Raw genomic sequence first — 22,323 nt, forward strand, 5'->3', positions numbered from 1 at the left:
AATATAATATTTTGAGGATATGTTGTGAAGAATTATAAAAACACATTAATAATTTGAAAGTTTTAATTCGGATGAAATTTTGTAACTCGGTTCAATACGTATACAAATGTATGTCTTCTTGTAATGCCTCGTACCCTATTCCGGTGTCAAATACGGGTAAAGGGTGTTACAATGTGACATTGCCAGATTCGGTTATAACGTTTAGACCGGGTTTAGGGTGTTACAATTATTGGTATCAGAGCTACGATTTAATCGGTTCTCGGACTAACGTAGCGTATGTGAGTCTAGCTATATATGTTAGTCTAATTTAACAATTAAACATAAGATTCTATCATATAAACATACGCTACGTTAGTCCGAGAACCGACTAAACCGTAGCTCTGATACTAATAATTATAACACCCCAAACCCGATCTAAACGTTATGACCGAATCTGGCGATGTCACATTGTAACACCCCTTACCCGTATTTGACGCCGGAATAGGGTACGAGACATTACTAGAAGACATACATTTGCATACGAATTAAACCAAGTTACAAAATTTCATCCGAATTAAAACTTTCAAATTATTAACGTGCTTTTATAATTCTTTACAACATATCCTCAAAATATTATTATATTCATAACAAATAGGGCCTATGAGACCCGATATTTACTCATGTAATTCAAAACTTCATTTCCATTTCATTCAATTCACAATTTCTCATGTTCACAATTCAAATCAATTTCTCAATCCAATATATATATTTCAATCATCTAAGAATATAATTCAAGTTACACGAACTTACCAGGCTAAATTGCAGAAATACCAAAATTTAGGGACATTTTGGTAATTTTCTATTTTCCTCGAATTTCCACCAAATCTTGATATAAATTAATATTTCATTTAATTTATTAATTTAAATAATAAAACAATTCATTTCATGCAATTTGGTCACTTTTTGACATTTTTATAAAATTACCCTTAAAATTTTACTTTTATTCAATTTAGTCCCGAGCCTAAAACATGTAAATTAGCTATTTTAAAATAAACTCATATTATCTGAATATTCACATATATTTTCCTCCTCCTCCACTCCATTCCACATCCTTGATATATACATAATACCACTATTAACTTGTTTACTATTAACAAGCTGTTCACTTGAGTCATAGTCACTAAATTAATTATATCTTAAGCTACAGAACTCCGAATTGAGATCCAAAAATTTTATCTGAAACTAGACTCACATATATTCTTACCATAAAATTTTCAGAATTTTTACTTCAGCCAATAAGTACAGTTTATTCTTTAAAGTTTCACATGTTTCACTGTTTGACAGTTCCGATCCCTCTTCACTAAAACTTAATTATCTCTTTGTAGAGAATTCAGATGATGTTCCTATTTCTATTGAAAATAGACTCATTAAGGATTTTAAAATATAAATTATAACCCATAATTTACAATTTTAATGATTTTTCCAAGTCGAATAGGGAACCCAAATTCATTCGACCTTGTCTCACAAAATTTATTATATCTCATTATTTACAATTTCATTACTTACACCGTTTCTTCTATGAGAAACTACACTAAATAATATTTATTTCCATATTTTATTCATACTCTAATTATATTTCCACAATTTATGGTGATTTTTAAAGTTAACTTACGCTCTTGTCCAAAACTGTTTTAGTGTAAAATGTTGATTACTAGGTGTATAACTCCCTTATTCCCTTTCTCTATAATATTTCCCATCACTTTCACTTATTTCTCTTCAGTAATATATCAAGAACATAAGACCTTATATAAGAAAACTCTACTATAACATTATTTCCATGCTTTTCAATAATATCAAACTTAAAAATATATTGAAATCTTGATGTTCTTACCTTGTGCTATTGATTTCAATCTTTAACTTGATTTTCTCTCCTACAGCTTCTATTTCTTGAATCTAACTTGATATTCTAGCTCCCCATTGTCTCCTTGTTATTCTTCTCTCTTGGAAGCTATGGAAATTCTTTTGATTTCTAGGTGAAAATAGTAATTTTTTGGTGGAATGACCAAATTGTAAAAAAGCAAAACATTCTTTCTTCTCCTCTCTTCTCACGTTAGTTGCATGGAAATATGGTGGAATGGATAATTCTTCATTTTCCTTTTCTTATATATACTAAATAAAATACTAATAAAATAATAAAATATCATTTAAAATCAAATTAAAATATTAATAAACTAATATTTATTTATTTAATTAATATAAAATATCTCCAACATCATCATTATCTTCTAGATTTCTCTCTCTTCTAATTGACCATTTTGCCCTTTATAATCCTTAAAAATTCCATCCTTGAGTCATCACTTAATTTGGTAAAATTGTGATTTAGTCCCTCAAAATTCTTCACATTTTCAATTTGGTCCTAATTCATCCACTTTTCTTAGTTTCTAGATTATTCCACCCTTAAAATATTTACACTATTGGTCCTTCAATTTTTTTGTATTTACACTTTAATCCCTCAAATTTTGAGTATTTACTCTTGGGCAACAAAACTTTTCTCACTTTTGCGATTTAATCCTTTCTTGAATTAATATGTCATAATATAATTCCCAATGTTGCCCTAACTCAAAATTTCCCTTTTTGTCACTTTATTTCCTTATTTTACTATCAATGACCTACTTTCTTACTGTAGTAATTTTCGGGGTATTATAGTAGTAATTTTTAGGATATTAAATTAGTCGTCGAGACATGGCCCCTATTTTTGTCGAAGTGTACATTTTGGCACCTATTCTATAGCTTCCAACCAAAACCTTTCAACATTAACAACCAACTAGCACTTCTACCTAACCAAAACATGCCAAACAAGTTTATTACAATTCCAATAACATGACATTCAATACACATTCATCATTTAGACCTAATCAATTTTCCAATTCAATCATTCATGCATTAATTATTTCATTTACCATCTCAAACATGTTCAATATGCAATTAAGAGCCAAGCAATTTAGTAAACTTGACTTGAAATGATCAAGCACGTACCAAACTATATGACATGCTTAACTATATAAATATTATATATACCATTTCTAAATTCATTCATCCACCTAGATATTCCAACTAATGTACTCATAACCTTTGGCATTCAAAACCATACAAAAAACTTATGTTCATCAATCACAAAGGCATCAACCTTGACCATTTACTCAACAAGATAGTACTATATACATGTCACAATGTCTAAACACAAAATAGACACCAATCTGCTGTCTTTTGATAGTGTATGCTTCTTTACTAATCTGACTTAACAAGTTTTGTAAGGTGACAATCTACAAGGGAAGGAAACAACGAGAGTAAGTATTTAGAATACTTAGTAAGCCCAAATAGGAAATCCTATGCTTACCTTATTTTTACAGTAAGCATTAAAGCTACCTTAGTTTGGCCTAACTTTGGCTAGAACATGACACTAAAAACACCAACAAAGTGAGCAAATATTTATAACATGAATATTATATGCTATATGTAACTTAACATACCAATTCATGTTACTTTCATATAACCTATCAAGATGACAATTTCATTCAACAAAATCATAAGAATATACCAAGTTTACATGCGCTACAAGATGCTTTTGATGAGTTAGCTTTGAAATTTGAGACCATAAATTCCAAATATAAAAAAATAATTTCTAAGCTCAAAGTAGAAAATGATATTCTTTTAAAAACTAAGACAATTTTGAAAGTGTAAATGAAAATTTGAAAAATGATATAAAGGCTTTCAAATTTAAATGTGCTACATTTGAAAAAGAAAATTTTGATTTGAAGAAGAAAATTTTGGTTTGAAGTTAAAACTTGAGAACTTGAAAGAAAAATAAATAATTTTAAAAACCATAAAAATGACAATGTGTGAACATTATCATTTTCATTGTTTTAAAATTGTTTTATAACTTTGATATATTTTGGGTGTTTTGCTAAAATATATATTTAAAATTTTAGAGGTTTTTTAAATTTTCTGAATTGTACCTATTTTTTTATTTTTTCATAAAATTTTGAATTTTGTATATTATTTTAAATTTTAAATTATAAATTTTAAAATTTACATTTATATGTTTTAAAATTTTATTTAAAAATGAAAATTTGAATTATTTAAAAGTTATATATAATATGTTTTTTAATTTTTAAATAAATGTAATACACATAATATTAAAAATAAAAGGTGATGTGCAATGTATCATACATTTTGCTACATTGTGCAACAAAATAATGGTTTCATTATGAGAGGAAAAATTTAGATAACGAAATGTAAAAGGAGTATGGGTTAAGGGCTAAAGTAAGTATTAAGCCATTTTGTTACTCGCAAAAGGAAATTATAGAATCACAAGCCCAAACCAGCACCTCATCATGGGTTCCGCTGAATTTTAGTTCCAAAGGTCCAATTTGCATTGAAAATCTACCTAGAAAATACGTAATTTAGTTTTGGGTAAACTGCCTGGCTGGTCAGGAGGTGAGACTAGGGAGTGTTGCCGTCAGGGTTGCAGTGGGGCTTGTTCTGAGTGTGATTAGCCCAAGGGCGAACCACGATGTCGAAGCTGAAAGGGTAAAGAGATAGAAGAGACTAAGGACAATGACCATCAGCCTATTCCACCAAAGTAGAGAGACAAACCAGATTTAGCTGGAATAATGAGTGAAAAGTTTGTTGTGCTGTTATTATCTAAATAACAACTAATGATGTGGAAATTAAAAAAAGTCAGGTTTGGCATTTCTATTAAAAAGTCAGCATATAACTTTAAAATCCTTTATTTAATTTGGTATGGTAATAATAAAAAATAGGTTTAAGAGGAAGAACAGGTGGTGGGGGTCAATCTTTATGGTTCACATAAACCTCTTTTATGTGTTTTCAGTTGAAGACATTCATCAACTATGTAGTCTATGTTATCATATTCTGCTTGCTCCACAACTACTGTACTGGCCAATTTCTCAACTCTTTTTGGCTTTTTTCGATTAAATATATAATCAGATTTGATATTTTATGTATTTTAATATTAATATAAATAAATTTTTATGCAATTTGATGGTGTTTTTTTTATAACCATTATCTATATCTATTCTTTAAATGTTATAAAAGCTGTTCGATTGAAAATTGAAAATTCAGTCAGTGTTTATCTGTGTAGTGTTGATACCTCTCATACCTGACGGCTCAATAATACTACATTATTAAAATAGTGGCCATAAATGGTTGAGCTCTAAGTGGTCCAATGCCAACTATTAGCATTTCAGCTTCTAATAATTTCAATTCGAGATAAAAGTAATATTTAATCACTTCACAATTTTGGTCCTAGTTTCTCTCTCTCTCTTTTTTTACATTAGTTTCAAAATTTAGTAACTTTTCTCAATTTAGTCTTTGAATTTAGATTTTATTAAGGTATGATGGAGTGACATTTTAAGATATATATTTTAAAATTTTCAGATGATGATATAGTACAATTTCATAGTGTCACATCATCACACTTTAATGAATCCAAATTTAAGGACCAAATTGAAAAAAATACTAAGTTCAAGAATTGAATTATATTGGCCCTTCCGCCACCATTTTGCTTACTTTAGCAAATTCATAGTATCAATTGGTTAAAATATGTCATAATTTTTGTATTCTCTATAAATTTGAAATTTAGTTTATGTACTCTTAGTTTTAGAAATTTAATTCCTTTTAAATTTCAAAATTCATTCAACTGATAAAATTATTTTATTAAATCTATGGTTATTACAAAGTTATTTTTCAGTTACATGATTACTAAGTGAGTGGTTTTTATTATTTCAAAATATCACCCAACAAATTTAACAAAAAAAAAAGAACAACATTAATAATTGAATTTGAATTTTAAAACTTAAAAAACAGAAGGATCAAATTCCTAAAGGGACTAAAATTTAAATTTACGAAGCCTATAACAACAATAAAAATTTGAGATAAATATGCATCCATTTCGTTTGCAACCCCACTGAGCATGTAGTTCATCTTAGTTTGGCTGTTGGGTGATATGACCTAAGGATATCCCAAAAAACTAAGAATGAATGAATATTGTGTTGTTTTTGACTGAAAATGAGAGAACAAAGCAATGGGATCCACTTGTCCCCGTGGACCAAGCCGGATCGTTGTCTACTGTTAATATATTTTTATGTCTAACTTCAAAAATCAAGTCTGATTCAACCCATCGCCCAATCTTATTGTTTCAATAACAATAAAATATTAAAAAGTATGTTTTTCTAGTTAAATTTAAATAAAATGTTTTCATTTGAATTTGAATTGGATCAAGATGGGCATGGAATTTATGAGTCTACCTAACTTGTTGCAGCATGCATGTTGATGGGTTTGAAAGATGTGATTGTGGGCAAACATTCTTGGCAGTTTTCATCATTAAAATTTGTAACACCATTGAAACATTCAGCTTCCATTCTGATCAAGGGGATCGTGATATATGCCACAATTTTTGGAGCTTGGCAAATTTTCATCCTATTGTTTGCAAATTCAGTTTGCACCATACTTGAACCATAACTAAATCTGGATTAGCCACCTTTCAGGTTGGTTGGCTAGTAAAGAGTTTTCGAGCAAACCAACCATGCTTACTAGACTGAGTACAAAGTTCAATGTTTGGACACAGGTGAAGAAACAGTGCTTGAAAACAACAATGCACTGTGTAAACTGAAGAAAGATTAAAACAGCAATGTACTGTTTGAAAACAACAAGACATTAAGTGACAAAGGCAATACCGAAAGCTTAAGCTGTTCAACTACTACATATAATGGAAGGGTTGCAATTGTAATTCATCAAACATAGCGACAAGACGACATGGCAAAACCGGGAGGTGGGACTAGGGATTTTATTTACAACATAAATAAACAAATAAATATAATCCCACTTTTTGCGTGTCTTCATGTTGTTGTGAATAAAATGTCAATGCAAATGAGGTCTGTTGTTGTAGGCTCTTCAAGGAAGGGAAAGATCAAAATGATGGCTTCTTAAAAAGCAACTTGAATAAAAAGTAAACTGATTGGACCAAAGTGTAGGTCTATTAACCTTCTTTTTCGGGCCCAATTTGCCTTCACATTCTCCTCTTATGTTTCCATGCTGTTGTGCATTTTAGTGACACAAAACCTATATGGACTTCAACTTTCTGTATAGACAATCAGTACTTGAAAAGCCAAAACACATGTAAAATATTCTTGACAAACTAACTACATGATTAAAAGAAAATTTATGTCCATACGTAACGATTTCAGCTATCTTCTTCCTTAATCGTCATTGCTTTACCCATCTCAGTATGGAAAAAGCTTTTTAGGTACTATGCTGCTTGGACTCTTCGTTTTTCCGTCTCTTGTGTATGCAGTTTCAGCAACCATGACTGCTTTGTGACTCTTGCACCCCAGTATCCCGCCTGATCGGCTTCTTTGCGCCACTTTGGTGGCGACTGCGTTTGGTTTCTTTACATCATAATCCGAAACGAATGAGCAGTCCGCTGCACCGGCGGTGACGACGCTCCAGTCAACGCTGGTCCCGCTCGGTGCATACGGTGGTGTCATGCAGCTAGACATGCCATCCGAAGCATGCCCTGGCCTTGGCCTTGCGAACAACGCGGCTGGACCATCGCCGCATATGTTATCAATCTCAAAGAGATCTGAACTGCAATCGCTTTCGACATCATCGCCTGCTTGGCTACTTCTCGAAACAGATGAAATGGTCGGGGCATTTGGGATGGCATCCCAAGTTAACAAGGACAGTTTCGTTTCGAGGTTCTTGGTTATGTCCCCTTTCTTCATCGCAGTGGATCCGAATACTTCGAGGGAATTTCGTGGATCATCCAATTGTGTTTTGAGTTTCAGAACCGGCGATCGGAAACACACTTCTCTGTTAGAACCCACACTCTTCTGATCAAACTTATCTTTGGATTCCATCAGTTTCCTTCTTACTTGTTTCGCATGAACCCTTCCATGATCAACAATCTGATTGACGTAAACAGATTTCCCATCGGAACAAGACCCGGTGCAGCTAAGATTAGAGAAAAAAAAGCTCCTTCCATCAACCCTTTTTGGCTTGTTTACGGATCGATTCCCCGTGAAACTTGGTAGCAAAACGCTTTGGCTACTCCAACTTGCTTCGGAACTGGCAGTGGGTGTCCCAGGCCAGCGGCGTGGACCCACCGGATGCAGCAGATCATCATCACCATCATCGAGTTTCATATTGAAGTAATTTTCAGCTCCAAATACACTGATTTCACCCACTTGGGGATGCTTAATCCTATTCCCAGGTTCTGCAAAGTTATGAACAAAGATCTCTTCTGCGGTGGTAAGGTAAGAAGAAAAGGAGACGTCACCGAGACTGGTGTTTTTCCTTTTCTCACCGTCCATCATCTCAAATAACTGGGATCAACTTGATGGATTGAATTTGAAGTATTTCGAAAGTGGTAATCCCAAAACTAATTTAAGGAGAGAAGTGGAGGTCACTTGGCTTCTTAAGAGGTCCTACTTGCTTGGGGCATTGAATGACAATTCATCACCTTTTTGCTCACTACATCTAGTTTCATTTTTTCATTCTACGACTATTTCTTGATAGCTTGTTAAAAACAAAATACATGTTTTTACTGTAGATATGGACACCTAACAGATTGACACGTCTCCCCTATATCGGTTCACTTTATTAAATTACGTTTAGAAAAAGTCACAGGCTCCTAATCTACTTATCCTTATTCTTTTCTTCTTTGATGTCTACTACTAGTGGAGTTAGTTAAGCTCATTAATTTAAGGAGTAAAATATTATTTAAATGATATCATTTTGAAATCTTTTGATTTTGTTTGGTAATTCCTTACTACAAACTATAATTATACATTTATATAACTTATTTTAAAATACTAATTACTGTAAAAATTAATTTTTAATTAAGTACAATAATTAAAATCAAATTTAGTTTAAAAAAACAATTGATAATACAATTACCAATGAGAATAACAAAAAATATATTATATGCAATTTTATCTAATTATTCTGTTGACACCATTTTTTGGATGAAAAACGGGGTCGACTTGGGTTTTGAAAAATGAAAACAAAAACGGGAGTCGCCATCAATCCTTTTTTGATAAGGCGTGATCGGATCAACTTGAAAAGTGGTTGTTTTTAATAAACGATTTAATTTTATTAAAACAACGATTTTGGTCCACGAAATTCAGAAAAATGGGTTCGGGAGTCGGTTACGCACGAGGAAGGATTAGCACCCTCGATACGCCCAAAATTGGTACCTAGTTGATCACTTAATGTCTTAATGTCGAAAATTGAGAACTTTGAAGAATTTTAAAAATACGATCCTTGTATTAAAACGTTGAAAATTTTCAAGAAAAAAGGGACACGTTCCACGTTAATCGAGAAAGAAAGCATCATATCCAGTAAGTTAGGACACAATGTCTCGAATTCCCGATACGCGAATGAATGTCAAAATTTACTTATTTAAAAGATGTTTAATTATCTTGGATTAAAAAAGGGATAACGACCAGTAAGTTAGGACACGATCCTTTTTTAATTCCCGATATCGTTTAAAACTTGAGTTTGAAAAGATTCGTGTAATAAAGTTTAAAAGAATATTCAATTGGTTAAATCAAATGAAGAAATTGCAACCCAATACGTTAGGGCACAATTTCTGAAAATATTGAACATTGAATATTGCATTTATTTCGAAAAATCCTCGTCTCGAGAAAACAACGTGTCACATCCAATGCGTTAGGACACAACGTATTGAATTCTTGATAACGAGCTTTTTATCATTTTTAAAAGAGTAATCTCGATTATTTAAATTCAACGAAGAAAATCAAAACCCAATACATTATGGCTCGACTCTCTCGAAGATCCCAAATACCGAGTATTACTTATATTTTAAAAATTTTCGCTTTTTTTTGGCAAACCCAAGTGAAAATGGATGTAAAACAATGATAAAGATGATAATATAAGTAACATAAAACAAAGGCTATAAAATAAATAAAAGACAAACTAATATAATACACCATGGCAAACATGCAAACAATAATATTAAAGCATTCATTCTAAATAATATGAATACAAATAAAGAAATAAACAAAAAGAAATAAATAAGATAATGTAAATGTAAAAAAGATACATATATATATGAATACATTTTAAAATTATTGTAAATAAACATGTAAGCAAGCAAATGCATACACATATGCGTATATATATTATGAAAGATGTATAAAAGTATGTTTTATATACATGTATTCATAAAATGCATATAGATATATATAGATAGTTTTAAGCTATAAAGTATACAAATATGTACATGTATGAATTATAAAATATATAAAAATATGAATTTGTATATGTAAATTATATGGAAATATATACATAAAAAAACATATAAGTATGTGTATGTATTCATGAAAATAAATAAATAAATAAATATGTAAATAAGTATACATAAAAACTATAAAAAGTGATAAATATATATATGTAAAAGACGTATATATATATATATATATATATATATAAAAGTTAGAAATATGTACGTGTATTATAAATATATATGCATATATAAATAAATTATAAAAATAGGTATGTTTATATGTATATATATTACAAAAAAAGTATTTGTACAAGTATATATATTAAATAAAAAAATATACGTATATATATATATAAGCAATAATAATAATAATAATAATAATAATAATAATAATAATATGAAATTTGTTAGAAAAATAAACAAAATAGCAAAAGGATTAGATTAAACATTAAAACAAGATTCGGGGGTTCAAAACGCAAATAAACGAAAAGGGCGGAACTGCTCTGAATACGCACAAAACATGGAGGGACCAGCAAAGCAAATTGCCCTTCCTTTAAAACGACGTAGTTCGGGTAAGGATTAAATTGAAAACACAAAACATTTCCAGGCAAAATTCGAAAGATTAAAAGAACCTAATTTTAAAAGCATCAAAGAGCGGAAGGGCTAAACGTGTAATTATCCCTTCCATCAAAAACACGCGGATCCCCTTGGGCAGGCGGGTCGGCTGGATCGGGTCGAGCACGAAATGGCGTCGTTTTGGCTATTGGTGCCCAAGCCCAAAACGACGTCATTTTGTTAACAGTATAAAAGTTAAAGTTTTTTAGAAAAAGCTCATTTTTTCTCTTCTTTCTCAAAAAAGAAACCAGAATCCTCTCCCCTTTGTGTTTACTCTCTGGGCAATGCCTGAAACCGTGAGGACCGTCGCCAGAACAGAATAAGTGAGCCACCGTACACGGTGGCCGAAAAATTCAAAAAAGGTATTTTTTTTACTTTTTTTTGTTTATACGTTGTTTAAAAATAAAATAAAAATAAAAATATAAAAAAATCGATTGCAAACGAAAGGAAAAAAATAAAGAGAAAAGAAAGAAAAAAAATAAAGCTTATACCGAAAAAGAGCTTTTTGAATCTGTTTTCTTTGCCTTTTTATTTCTTGAAATCATGAAAGAGGGGCCGAACCCCATTGTTTTACAATCATCGGTTTTTATAACCGAAAGCAAAGAGAAAAAAGAAGAAAAAATCCCCCCCGATTTTGTGGTCTGTTTCTGTCTTTCTTGTTGTTTCTTCTCTGTAGGTGCAAGTGGCGATGGGATGGTGGCAGGTGCGGCACGACAGTGGCGGTGGCAGAGGCCAAGAGTCAGCAGATTCGGCGCTGTCAGAAGGCCAAGGGTCAAAGACCCTAGTGCGGCGCCTAGGGTTTCTGTTTCTGAAACCCTAGGCTGATTTTTTTGTGAAATTGGGCCTTGGTCATTGGGCCTTTGGTTTGGGCTCCGGGTTAGGGCTGGTTTTGTAATTGGGTTTAATGCTGTAATAGATTGGGTTATTTGTTAGTGGGCCGGGCAGAAATTGGGTCTGTACATATTCTATAGTAGATTTGTTGGATTATTCCCTTTTTAATATTTAACATATGCTTCTTATCGTCATTTGTTTGTTCTTGGTCGAGTCAAGATCTCATTCTTTCATGTAGTTTTTAAAGTATGAATCATTTCAATTCCACGTATGATTGAAGTTATGAAACATGCAACATGCTAGTATGATCCAACCTAATTTTTTTATACTAAGGTGATGTTGATGTGCAAATTACTTTTTTTTAGAATAACAAATGTCTTCTCAACCACATTTAAAAGCCTTAAATGTCTCAAATTAAAGAGTTTGTGAGTTGTTTATGGTGCTTGTGTCTAGCATCATTATCTCAAATGGTATGATATCCCACAACAAGATACAATAAATTCTTTTATATTTGCTTAATTAACATCGACCTTATAATATTTGAATTTACAATCTAAATGATCTGTATATAAACTTAATTTAGATAAGTCTATGTACCATTTTATAATACGTAAATTAAGTAAAAATAATATAAAATAAACTAGAATTAATTTAGAGTAACATCGTAGCATTGGTAAACTTTGACATATGGGCATATAGAATGAAGAAAAACCATTAGCTTGATCTAAGAACAAATTAGTGAAAAGAGTGGATTTGATTAAACAAGATGGGCTGCTCAAAATGCTAGTCATTGAAGAAACTTTAAACATAAATTCAAATGAAAAATCAAAGCTTTAACGAAATTCAACAACAAAATAGAATCGAAGTTTGTAAGTACGATTAATTCATAATCACATAAAAACAGTATAACGTTGTTGAGAGTGGGATTTGAACCCACGCCCTTTCGGACCAGAACCTTAATCTGGCGCCTTAGACCAACTCGGCCATCTCAACTTCTTTGTCAATGTTTATAATTATAATATAGTAAACAATTTAAAAATATTTACAAAAAAAATGAATGTAAATATTTACATCTATTAACTTTAATGATATAACAGTCCATGTGTCACATTAGCAATAAGCAAGATACTGATCTCTAATGCTAATTTACATATTATTAATTCAACTTGGATTTTAAGTGATTTGTGCATTTTCAATTCATTAGAATACTTGCTATGGCTGCTTAGAGAACTAACATAAAGACTTGAAATTTAAATGGTAAATCAATTAAAACCTTCATAAGAGTCACCGCGCAAAAGAAGAAAATTCTCACCATACTCGATTAAAAGGTAACATGCATGTGTTGGGGCTGAGCCATCTCACAATAACAGGTATATGATTTCTCCATCCAAACCCCAACCCCAATCCCAACCCAAATCCAAACCCGTCTCTACTTTCACGCACCCTTCCACCATAGCCATTTTTTCCCTTTCTCCTGCTCTTCAAAGCGCAGTTGAAAAGAATGAAAATTGGAGATACTTTATATGACCCTGCTTGCCGTTCGATTGAGTATACGAAATGGGTACCAATTTAAGCTTCAAATAGCGACATCTGAACCGTTGATTGGGTTGAATTCTGAAACTCCCGCTACCTTTTCTCCCTTTGGAATACCCTTCAGCCACGCCAATTCAAATTGGAGTTCAATCTCTTCTTGGCTACTTTCGGGCATTACAAATGCTGTAACTTTTTTCTGGTATCCCTTCTTTCTTTAATTCTATGTTTCAGTTTTTTTTTTTTTTTATTGTCTATGCTAATATCGAGTAGTTAATGCATTGCTGCTTTTATTTGTTTCCTGAGAAAGTGGAAGAAAAGCGGACAATTTTTTTAACCCATTTGCTTACTTTACTTGTTTCCCATATTATCTTAGATTTAGCATTGAAGGATTTGATTCCTTTTTATATCTGTTAATCATTGAAGTTTAGAGCTTTTCATTCCTGAAAAGAGTATCTAATTTTGGATTAGGGTTTTTCGAATTACAAACTAATGGTCATATCTTTTGGGTAATTTCTTTTCTTGTTTTAGGATAAACCATAGCTTAATGTGAGAAGAAAAGCTGAACGCCTTCAGATGTTAATTGGCTTAATAGGTTTGGATATGATTATATTGTGTTAGATTTCTCGTTTTGGAATGAGTCCTGCTTTGCTTCCCAAACATGTAGCTGCAGTTGTAAAACACCAAAGGGATCCGCTCAAAGCGCTTCAAATGTTCAATGCAGTAAAGAAAGAAGATGGATTCAAGCATACTTTGTTAACCTATAAGTGCATGATTGACAAGCTTGGGTTTCATGGGGAATTTGAGGCTATGGAGAAGGTACTGCTAGAGATGAGACTGAATGTCGACAACAGTCTGCTTGAAGGAGTTTATATCGGGTGCATGAGAAATTATGGACGCAAACAGAAAGTTCAGGAAGCTATCGATGTGTTTGAAAGGATGGATTTTTATAATTGTGAGCCGACAGTTCTATCATATAATGCAATCATGAATATTTTGGTTGAATATGGATATTACAATCAAGCGCACAAGGTGTATATGAGAATGAGAGATAAAGGGATCATCCCCGACGTGTACACTTTTACGATTAGGATAAAGTCATTTTGTAGGACAAAGAGGCCTCATGCTGCTTTGAGGCTTCTTAGAAACATGCCTATGCTAGGATGTGAGATAAATGCAGCAGCTTATTGTACCGTAGTAGGAGGGTTTTTTGAAGAGAACCATCACATTGAGGCATATGAGTTGTTTGATGAGATGCTTAAGCTCGGAATTGCTCCAAATATCACCGCATTTAATAAACTTATACACATTCTTTGCAAGAAGGGGAATGTTCGAGAAAGCGAAAAGCTGCTGAACAAGGTCATGAAGAGGGGAGTGTCTCCAAATTTGTTTACAGTCAATATCTTTATCCAAGGGCTTTGCAGAAAAGGTGCACTAAATGAGGCCGTTAGTTTTTTGAATGGTGTGGCTAAGGAAGGTCTGAAACCAGATACTGTTACATACAATACCTTAATATGTGGATTGTGTAAGAGCGCCAAGGTTGTAGAAGCTGAAATATTTTTGCATAAAATGGTGAATGAAGGTTTGGAGCCAGATGGTTTTACCTACAATGCTGTCATTGATGGATATTGCAAATTGGGCATAATACAAGATGCAGATAAGATTCTCAACGATGCAGTTTTCAAGGGTTTTATTCCCGATGAATTCACCTATTGTTCCTTAATTAACGGTTTATGCCAGCATGGTGAGACAGACCGTGCTGTGGCTGTATTTAATGAGGCTTTGGGGAAAGGATTAAAACCTAATATTATTATGTATAACACTCTTATCAAAGGGTTGTCTTTGCAGGGGCTGATTTTGCAAGCCTTGCAGCTGATGAATGAGATGTCGGAAAATGGCTGCAGTCCCAACATATGGACTTACAATATAGTTATAAATGGATTATGCAAGATGGGGTGTGTCTCTGATGCTAACAATTTACTGAATGATGCTATTGCGAAAGGTTACCTTCCGGATATTTTTACATTTAATACTTTGATCGATGGATACTGTAAGCAGTTGAAAGTGGAAAATGCAGTTGAGATTTTAAATCAAATGTGGAACTATGATGTTATTCCTGATGTGATCACATATAACTCTGTGCTGAATGGCCTCTGTAAAACTTTTAAGTCCGAAGATGTCATGGAAACTTTTAAAACCATGATGGAGAAAGGGTGCATTCCCAATGTAATCACATACAATATACTTGTTGAGAGCCTCTGTAAAGCTCGAAAAGTTAACGAAGCAATGGACTTGCTCGAGGAAATAGAAAAGAAGGGTCTTTCTCCAGATATCGTTAGTTTTGGCACGCTGATCCATGGATTTTGTGATAACGGAGACCTGGATGGAGCATATAAACTGTTTAGAAGAATGGGACAAAGATACAAGGTTTGTCATACAACAGCGACGTACAATATTATGATCAATGCTTTTTCTGAGAAGCTAAAGATTAATATGGCTGAAAAGCTTTTCCATGAAATGGGTGAAAATGGTTGTACCCCAGACAGTTACACTTATCGTGTTATGATCGATGGCTTCTGCAAAACGGGAATAGTTGATTCAGGTTATGATTTCCTTCTGGAAAAAGTTACGAAAGGGTTCATTCCATCGTTAACTACATTCGGACGGGTTATAAACTGTCTTTGCATAGAGAATAGGGTTAATAATGCAGTTGGTCTCATCCACCTTATGGTGAAAAAGGGCATTGTTCCTGAGATCGTGAACACCATTTTCGAGTCAGATAAGAAGGAAATTGCAGCTCCTAAGATAGTTGTAGAAGATTTGTTGAAAAAGGGTCATATAACTTATTATGCATATGATCTTCTTCATGATGGAGTTAGAGATAAAAAGCTGCTAAAAAAGCTTCAAAGTGGGTAATATCATAATTTTCATAGAGGATTGTATACTGTTTTGAATCACAAATTTATAAAGATATGTTTTTATTATAAACGTAGTAAAATGTCATTACAATCATCAATTATGTGTTTTTATAAGTTAAAGTTACTATGCCATTATCTTCAAGCATCCCTTACTATTGAAAAAAACCCTTTAATAATAAACGGAAAAGAAATAACCAATACCTTGGAACTTAATGAAATGAGAACTAGCCATACACGAAGTGCTGTCGAAGGGTGGGTTTGGATGGGAGATTGGGTGCGGTGTGTTTAGTTTACTTTTTATCTCACACTACAGTATCGTTACAGTATCTAATTTCACTGCCACCGCTATTTTTACACTAACCTCAGCTAAACACACCGCCCATCTAAACTCACCCTAAGTCTTTATACTGCTTTTCCATTTTGCTTAAAAGACTCCATGTTAGATACGGTTTGACAATAATACCACATTCCAAGAATCTTACGTAATTATGGATTTTTTAATAAAAAAAATATACATTTGCATTCAAGTCTAAATAGTTTACATAACATTCAGTCTTCAATTTAATAGTAAAATTAATGTCTCAAGTTGGAATTTCAATTTATGTAAATTCTGAAATAATGAAATTTTGTTTGAATTTTCAAACACCCTTCTAAAACAAAAAAATTGGAAGAGAAGAGGTTAACATACTAAAACAATCATATATTTTTCTGACGTAGGAACCAGCCTTAAAATTTTATTTAATTTTTGTTTTGCACCAAAATCATTAACTTTTAGATGATTATAGTGATGTAATATACATTAAATTACAACAGATTCGAGAAAAAAATATTTTCATTAAAACTTCATATGCGACTATGTTTAAATGGTTAAGTTAAAAAGAATTGAAAATCGTAATATTTAATGGCCAAATCTCATTACGTAGTTTTTATTGATTTTATATAAATAAAAAATAAAAAGATAAAACATTTTAATTGAGTTGGTGCTCAATTTACTCTAGACACCAACTCAATTAAAGATTATAAAATATCTGACTACATTATGACATACCTACGATGTGAATGAAAAATGTAATAAAAATATTTATAAAAAAATTAATGTGATAAATAAATAAATAAATTTTGATTAAAATGATAAGTATATATATTTAATTTATTATTATGGGTTTAAATTGATTTTTATAAATTTATATAAAAATGTAAAATATAAAATACCATCCTAATAATATTTGGTGTTCGGTTGATTCCTTAGACCAAACAGCTATATGCAGTGTAGATAGAAAAGAAGTAAATAACTACATAGTAACGAGTTTCTACCCTTGAAGTTGAAGACATAAGTTTTGCTCCCAACAGCTTAGCATGTACTGTTGCAGATATTGCATCGTTAGCTCCAACATTTACAAGCTCCTTTGAGAAAAGATGGTTAGAATCAAGAGCTATCGTCTTTAACATGTCATTATCAGGATGAAAAAGTGCCATCTGCCACATCAAATTTCACTATAGGGCCAGAATATTTTCACAATTTTTACCCCCCTTTCAGAAACTGATGTGCATCTTTGGGTACAGATTTCCAAGCAACTAGCTGAAGAACAATGAATATACTGGAGTCAGATAATTCACATAGAACTCCAACCAGGTTCCTTCCTCGCCCCGCTTCCCTCCATCAGGCTTCTGATCTCTAGGGCTCCTTCCCACTGACCCATGTCAGCACAGATATTAGATAAGGAAACATAAGCTCCTGCAGCACTTGGTTCTAACTCAATAACCTTTTTGGCTGCGAGCCTTCCAAGTTCAACATCTCCATGTACTTTACATGCAGCCAGTAGTGTTCCCCAAATGAAGGCATCAGGCTCAATAGGCATGTTGTTTATAAACTTTTCAGCTTCTTTCAATTTCCCAGACCGACCAAGAATATCAACCATGCAGGCATAGTGACGACAATTAGGTTGAATCCCATAGTCTTTGGCCATTGAGTTAAGATGGTAGTGACCTGCTTCAATCAGCCCACTATGACTACAGGCAGATAAAACCTTAACGAAAGTTACAGGGTCAGGGTTGATTCCTTGTTTCTTCATGACCTCATAGATTCTTAGGGCCTCTAAACCTTTTCCATGCTGAGCATAGCTTGAGATCATAGCTGTCCAACCTACCAAATCAGGTTTATCTATCTCGTTGAATGCAGTTTCACAATCTTTAATGCTCCCACGTTCAGAATACATCATAACAAGTGAACTTCCAACAGAAACTTCTGAATCTAAGCCCACTTTTATAACAAGTGCATGCAGTTGAGTCCCAATGCCTGATTTCTTTGGAAGTGCACAAGCCCTAAGGATGGATGAAAGTGTGTAAGAGTTTATGGCCAAATTAGAGTTCATCATTGCACAAAAAAGCGACACTGCCTCTTGAACTAAACCACTTTGAGCATACCCAGAAATCAAGGATGAATATGATACAAGATCTTTTTGGACAAGCATGTCAAATACCTTTCTTGCTAATTGTAGTGCTCTGCATTTTGAGTATACAGTTATAAGTGTGCTACAAATAAGTGCTTCACTGCCAAGACCTGCACGGATTGCATAGCCATGAATTTCTTTGCCTTTACGCAGACAACAAAGAGAACAGCATGCGGAAAGAGTTGCACTTAGAGTCATTTGATCAGGTTTGGTGTCTTCAGACTGCATGTCTTTGAACATTTGAACAGCACGTTCTGCATAGCCATGTTCTGTAAACCCAGCAATCATTGAAGCCCATGAAATATTGTCGTGGACAGGCATACTCTGAAATACTTTTAATGAGTCTTCTAAAGTACCGCATTTGGAGTACATTGTGAAAAGAGAAGTCTCAACGGAAAGATCAAAGATCAACCCAGTTTTAAGAGTGTAACAGTGCATCTGCCTCCCCAGTTTTAGACATTCTATCACACTAAAGACACTAGACGTACAAAACCTATCTGGTCTCACACCCTCTTTTAACATTCTCGTTAACAATTCAATTACATATTGAGAACTCTGTTTCTGAGCAAAAGAAGAAATCAACACAGCTAATGTATCTGCGGAACTCCTTATGCTTTCCATCTCTTTGAACACTATTTCGGCCATACCAATGACTCCTATTTTTGAGTACATATTTACCAAAGCAACTTTTATTACCGAATCCATACAAAATCCACTCTTTATAACCCATGAATGGATTTGTGTTGCCTCTTCAATCATGTTTAGTTTAGCACAAGCAGAAATCACAGCAGTAGCAGTGTAGTTGTTTACTTCCAAGTTCATATATCTCATTTCTTTAAAAAACTTGAGGGCATTGATACAATCATCCTTCTGCACAAATCCAGAAATTATAGCAGTCCAAGAAACAACATTTCGCGTAGGCATCCATGAAAATGCCTTCACAGCTTCATCCATGTCTCCACTCTTGACATAGAAATCGATCAAGGCAGTTCCCACAAAGACATCTACCCCACCACATTTAATTATCCACCCCTGAACTTCTTTTCCAATCTCAAGCTCTTTGAGTGCAGCACAAGCAGTCAAAACACTTGAGAAGGTAAAACTGTTAGGCATCAAAAACTGCTTTCCCATTTGAACAAAAAGATCTAAAGCAATCCAATTTTCTTCGTTCCTAACAGCTGCAGATATAATACCATTCCAACAGACCACATTCTCACAACCTGAAACGTCATAAAACACCCTCAAAGCATCCCAAAAGGCACAACATTTTGCAAACAAGTCAATCATTCCAGTACGAACATACCCATTCGAATAAAGCCCATTTTTCATCGTAACTGAATAAACCTGCTTGCCAAAACTAATACTTTGCATAGCAACACAAGCCGAAAGCACATTTCTATAACTAATCTCATCAGGTTCAAAACCGGAAATCCACATTTTGCTAAACCATAACCAAGAACTCTCAAACAACTTGTTGTAATTAAAGCCAGAAATCAGAGTATTCCATGAAGTTACGGTTGGTTCAGGCATTTTATCAAACAATTTGACAGCTTCTTCCATTGAACCCCATTTGCAGTACCTATCAAGCAAATTATTTGCAACAAAGATATATGTTTGAAGTTTTGACGTTTTGAGTAAATGGGCATGTAAAATTTTGGTGCTTTTAATTGCATAGTTTCTTGATCTTCTGTAATCAATGACAAAGTTAGAAGCACTAGAAAAAGTTGGACTTGTTTTATCATTTTCTACGCTGTATATAGATGGGGCTTCAATGGCTGCGAGAGTTGAGATACATTTACAAGAAGAGTAAGAGATATGAGTATGAAATTGTTTATTCAGAACAGAACGCATTTCTGAGTATGAACCTATGGAGGTTGTTTGATCTTGTGAGATTACATTACTTACCAGCAGCCAAATTATAATTTTACGTTATATATAATATAACGCAACAATTGTCTCATTAAATGTCAAGATCGCCGAATTGGTCTCATGCGCCAGTTTGTTTGTTTCACAGTTGTTTGTTTCAAAATCCATATATTTGTTATTCTTTCTTCTTGTTACCGTTGAGTTCAGGGAGAACGTTTAGGCGTTGACTGAAGACGATAAAGATAATAAACGGTCTTAGGTACCAGAAACAAACATTATGGAACAAATCGAGTGTCAGTTTAAAGATAAAACTTGTGATCATATTACGCATATAGACTCTAGAAACGAAAACAACGTTTCATCTCTGAGTAAGGGTATAAATAGTCTTGTTGATATGACTTCTTTTTATTTTGGTAAGTTATTTAGTAAGGTCAGTTCAGTTGAAGAAAAAATAAATAATTTAAGTAATATAAAAGATTTAGACTTAAACCATGAGTCTAAAGAAATATTAACTAGCATTAATAATAAATTAGATCAGGTCTTAAATAATAATTATCGAAACCATTTTTTGAAAAAATAAAAATGTTTTAGGTTGTCGACTTTTTAAAAAATTAAAATTGGGAGTCGCCACCAATCTTTTATTAAGGTGTGATTGGGTCACCTAAAACGACTTTGGTCTACGAATTTTAGAAAAACGGGTCCGGGAGTCGGTTACGTATGAGGAAGGATTAGCACCCTCATTATGCCCAAAAATTGGTACCTAGTTAATTAATTAAGGTCTTAAGGTCGAAAATTTTAAAAATATAATCTTTTAAAAAAACTTAAAACGTTGCATATTAAAACCCTTTTCAATTCAGAGAAGCAAAAATGCCACACCCAATACGTTAGGGCACAACATTCTAATTTCCTCCAAAATGAATTAGGTCAGAATACTTATGCAATAAAACTTTAAAAGAACATCCATACATCCAAGATTTAAGAAATCACACCTAATACGTTAGGGCACGACCCCTTTAGAATCCCAAACTCGGAATATTTCCTTTACTTTAAAAGAACATCCACTTATCCAAGATTTAAGAAATCACACCCAATACGTTAGGGCACAATTCCTTTAGAATCTCAAACTCGGAATATTTCTTTCATGATTTTTTTTAAAAAATCTTCATTTCGAGAAATCAATACGTCACATCCAATACGTTAGGACACAACGTGTTGAATTCCCAATAATGAGTTTATTTTGATTTAAAGAATATCCATTTTGAAAGAGTATGATTGATTTTTTTTTTTAAAAAAATCGAGTAAAACATGTAATGTTAAATTGAACGTATGCATAATTGTTACAAAACAAGTACCATAATAAATAAATCAATGGTGTAATAACATGAATAGTAAAGAAATAAAATTAATATAAAGGCAAAAATAACTAATAACATATAAAATATCACATAAATATGCAAAATAAATAAAAACAAGAATGTAATAAAAATAGCGAATGAAGAAAACAAACAAAATAAATAAAGAATAAAAAGTTTATAATATATATTGAAATTATGAGGAATAAGAGGCATATATATGAATTTACATGTAGAATTCTAGATTATAAAGTTTATATAAAATATACAATGTATTTAAAATATATATATACATATAAAATATGTGTTAAAAAATAGGTATTTAGGCATTTTAGAAATAAAAAATAGATATATGCGTGTTTATTGACATAAAAGAATAATTGTTTTAAAAACTAAATATATACATATACGTAAAATATATATAAAAAAATTGTCATAAAAACAAAATATAT

The 22,323-nt window shown here is 32.5% G+C and overlaps 3 protein-coding genes and 1 non-coding gene across 4 annotated transcripts; 1 reads left to right on the forward strand and 3 right to left on the reverse strand.

The window, feature by feature from the left end:
• Positions 1-6,629: 6,629 nt before the first annotated feature.
• LOC105764642 (protein PHYTOCHROME KINASE SUBSTRATE 1) lies at positions 6,630-8,527 on the reverse strand. The gene has a single exon (XM_012583299.2). The coding sequence runs from the start codon at positions 8,373-8,375 to the stop codon at positions 7,284-7,286; it is 1,092 nt and encodes a 363-aa protein (XP_012438753.1). The 5' UTR covers positions 8,376-8,527; the 3' UTR covers positions 6,630-7,283.
• A 4,140-nt stretch (positions 8,528-12,667) lies between these two features.
• TRNAL-AAG (transfer RNA leucine (anticodon AAG)) lies at positions 12,668-12,748 on the reverse strand. Its single transcript has one exon. It is a non-coding gene; the product is annotated as a tRNA-Leu (tRNA).
• A 324-nt stretch (positions 12,749-13,072) lies between these two features.
• LOC105764641 (putative pentatricopeptide repeat-containing protein At1g74580) lies at positions 13,073-16,330 on the forward strand. Its single transcript, XM_012583298.2, has 2 exons — positions 13,073-13,487; positions 13,817-16,330. Exon 2 carries the CDS (start codon positions 13,922-13,924, stop codon positions 16,199-16,201), a length of 2,280 nt encoding a protein of 759 aa, XP_012438752.1. The 5' UTR covers positions 13,073-13,487; positions 13,817-13,921; the 3' UTR covers positions 16,202-16,330.
• A 1,041-nt stretch (positions 16,331-17,371) lies between these two features.
• LOC105764639 (pentatricopeptide repeat-containing protein At1g74600, chloroplastic) lies at positions 17,372-20,616 on the reverse strand. The gene has a single exon (XM_012583297.2). The coding sequence runs from the start codon at positions 20,502-20,504 to the stop codon at positions 17,817-17,819; it is 2,688 nt and encodes an 895-aa protein (XP_012438751.1). The 5' UTR covers positions 20,505-20,616; the 3' UTR covers positions 17,372-17,816.
• Positions 20,617-22,323: the final 1,707 nt, after the last annotated feature.

Source organism: Gossypium raimondii, chromosome 12 (assembly GCF_025698545.1).
Source record: "Gossypium raimondii isolate GPD5lz chromosome 12, ASM2569854v1, whole genome shotgun sequence".
NCBI classification, from domain to species: domain Eukaryota; kingdom Viridiplantae; phylum Streptophyta; class Magnoliopsida; order Malvales; family Malvaceae; genus Gossypium; species Gossypium raimondii.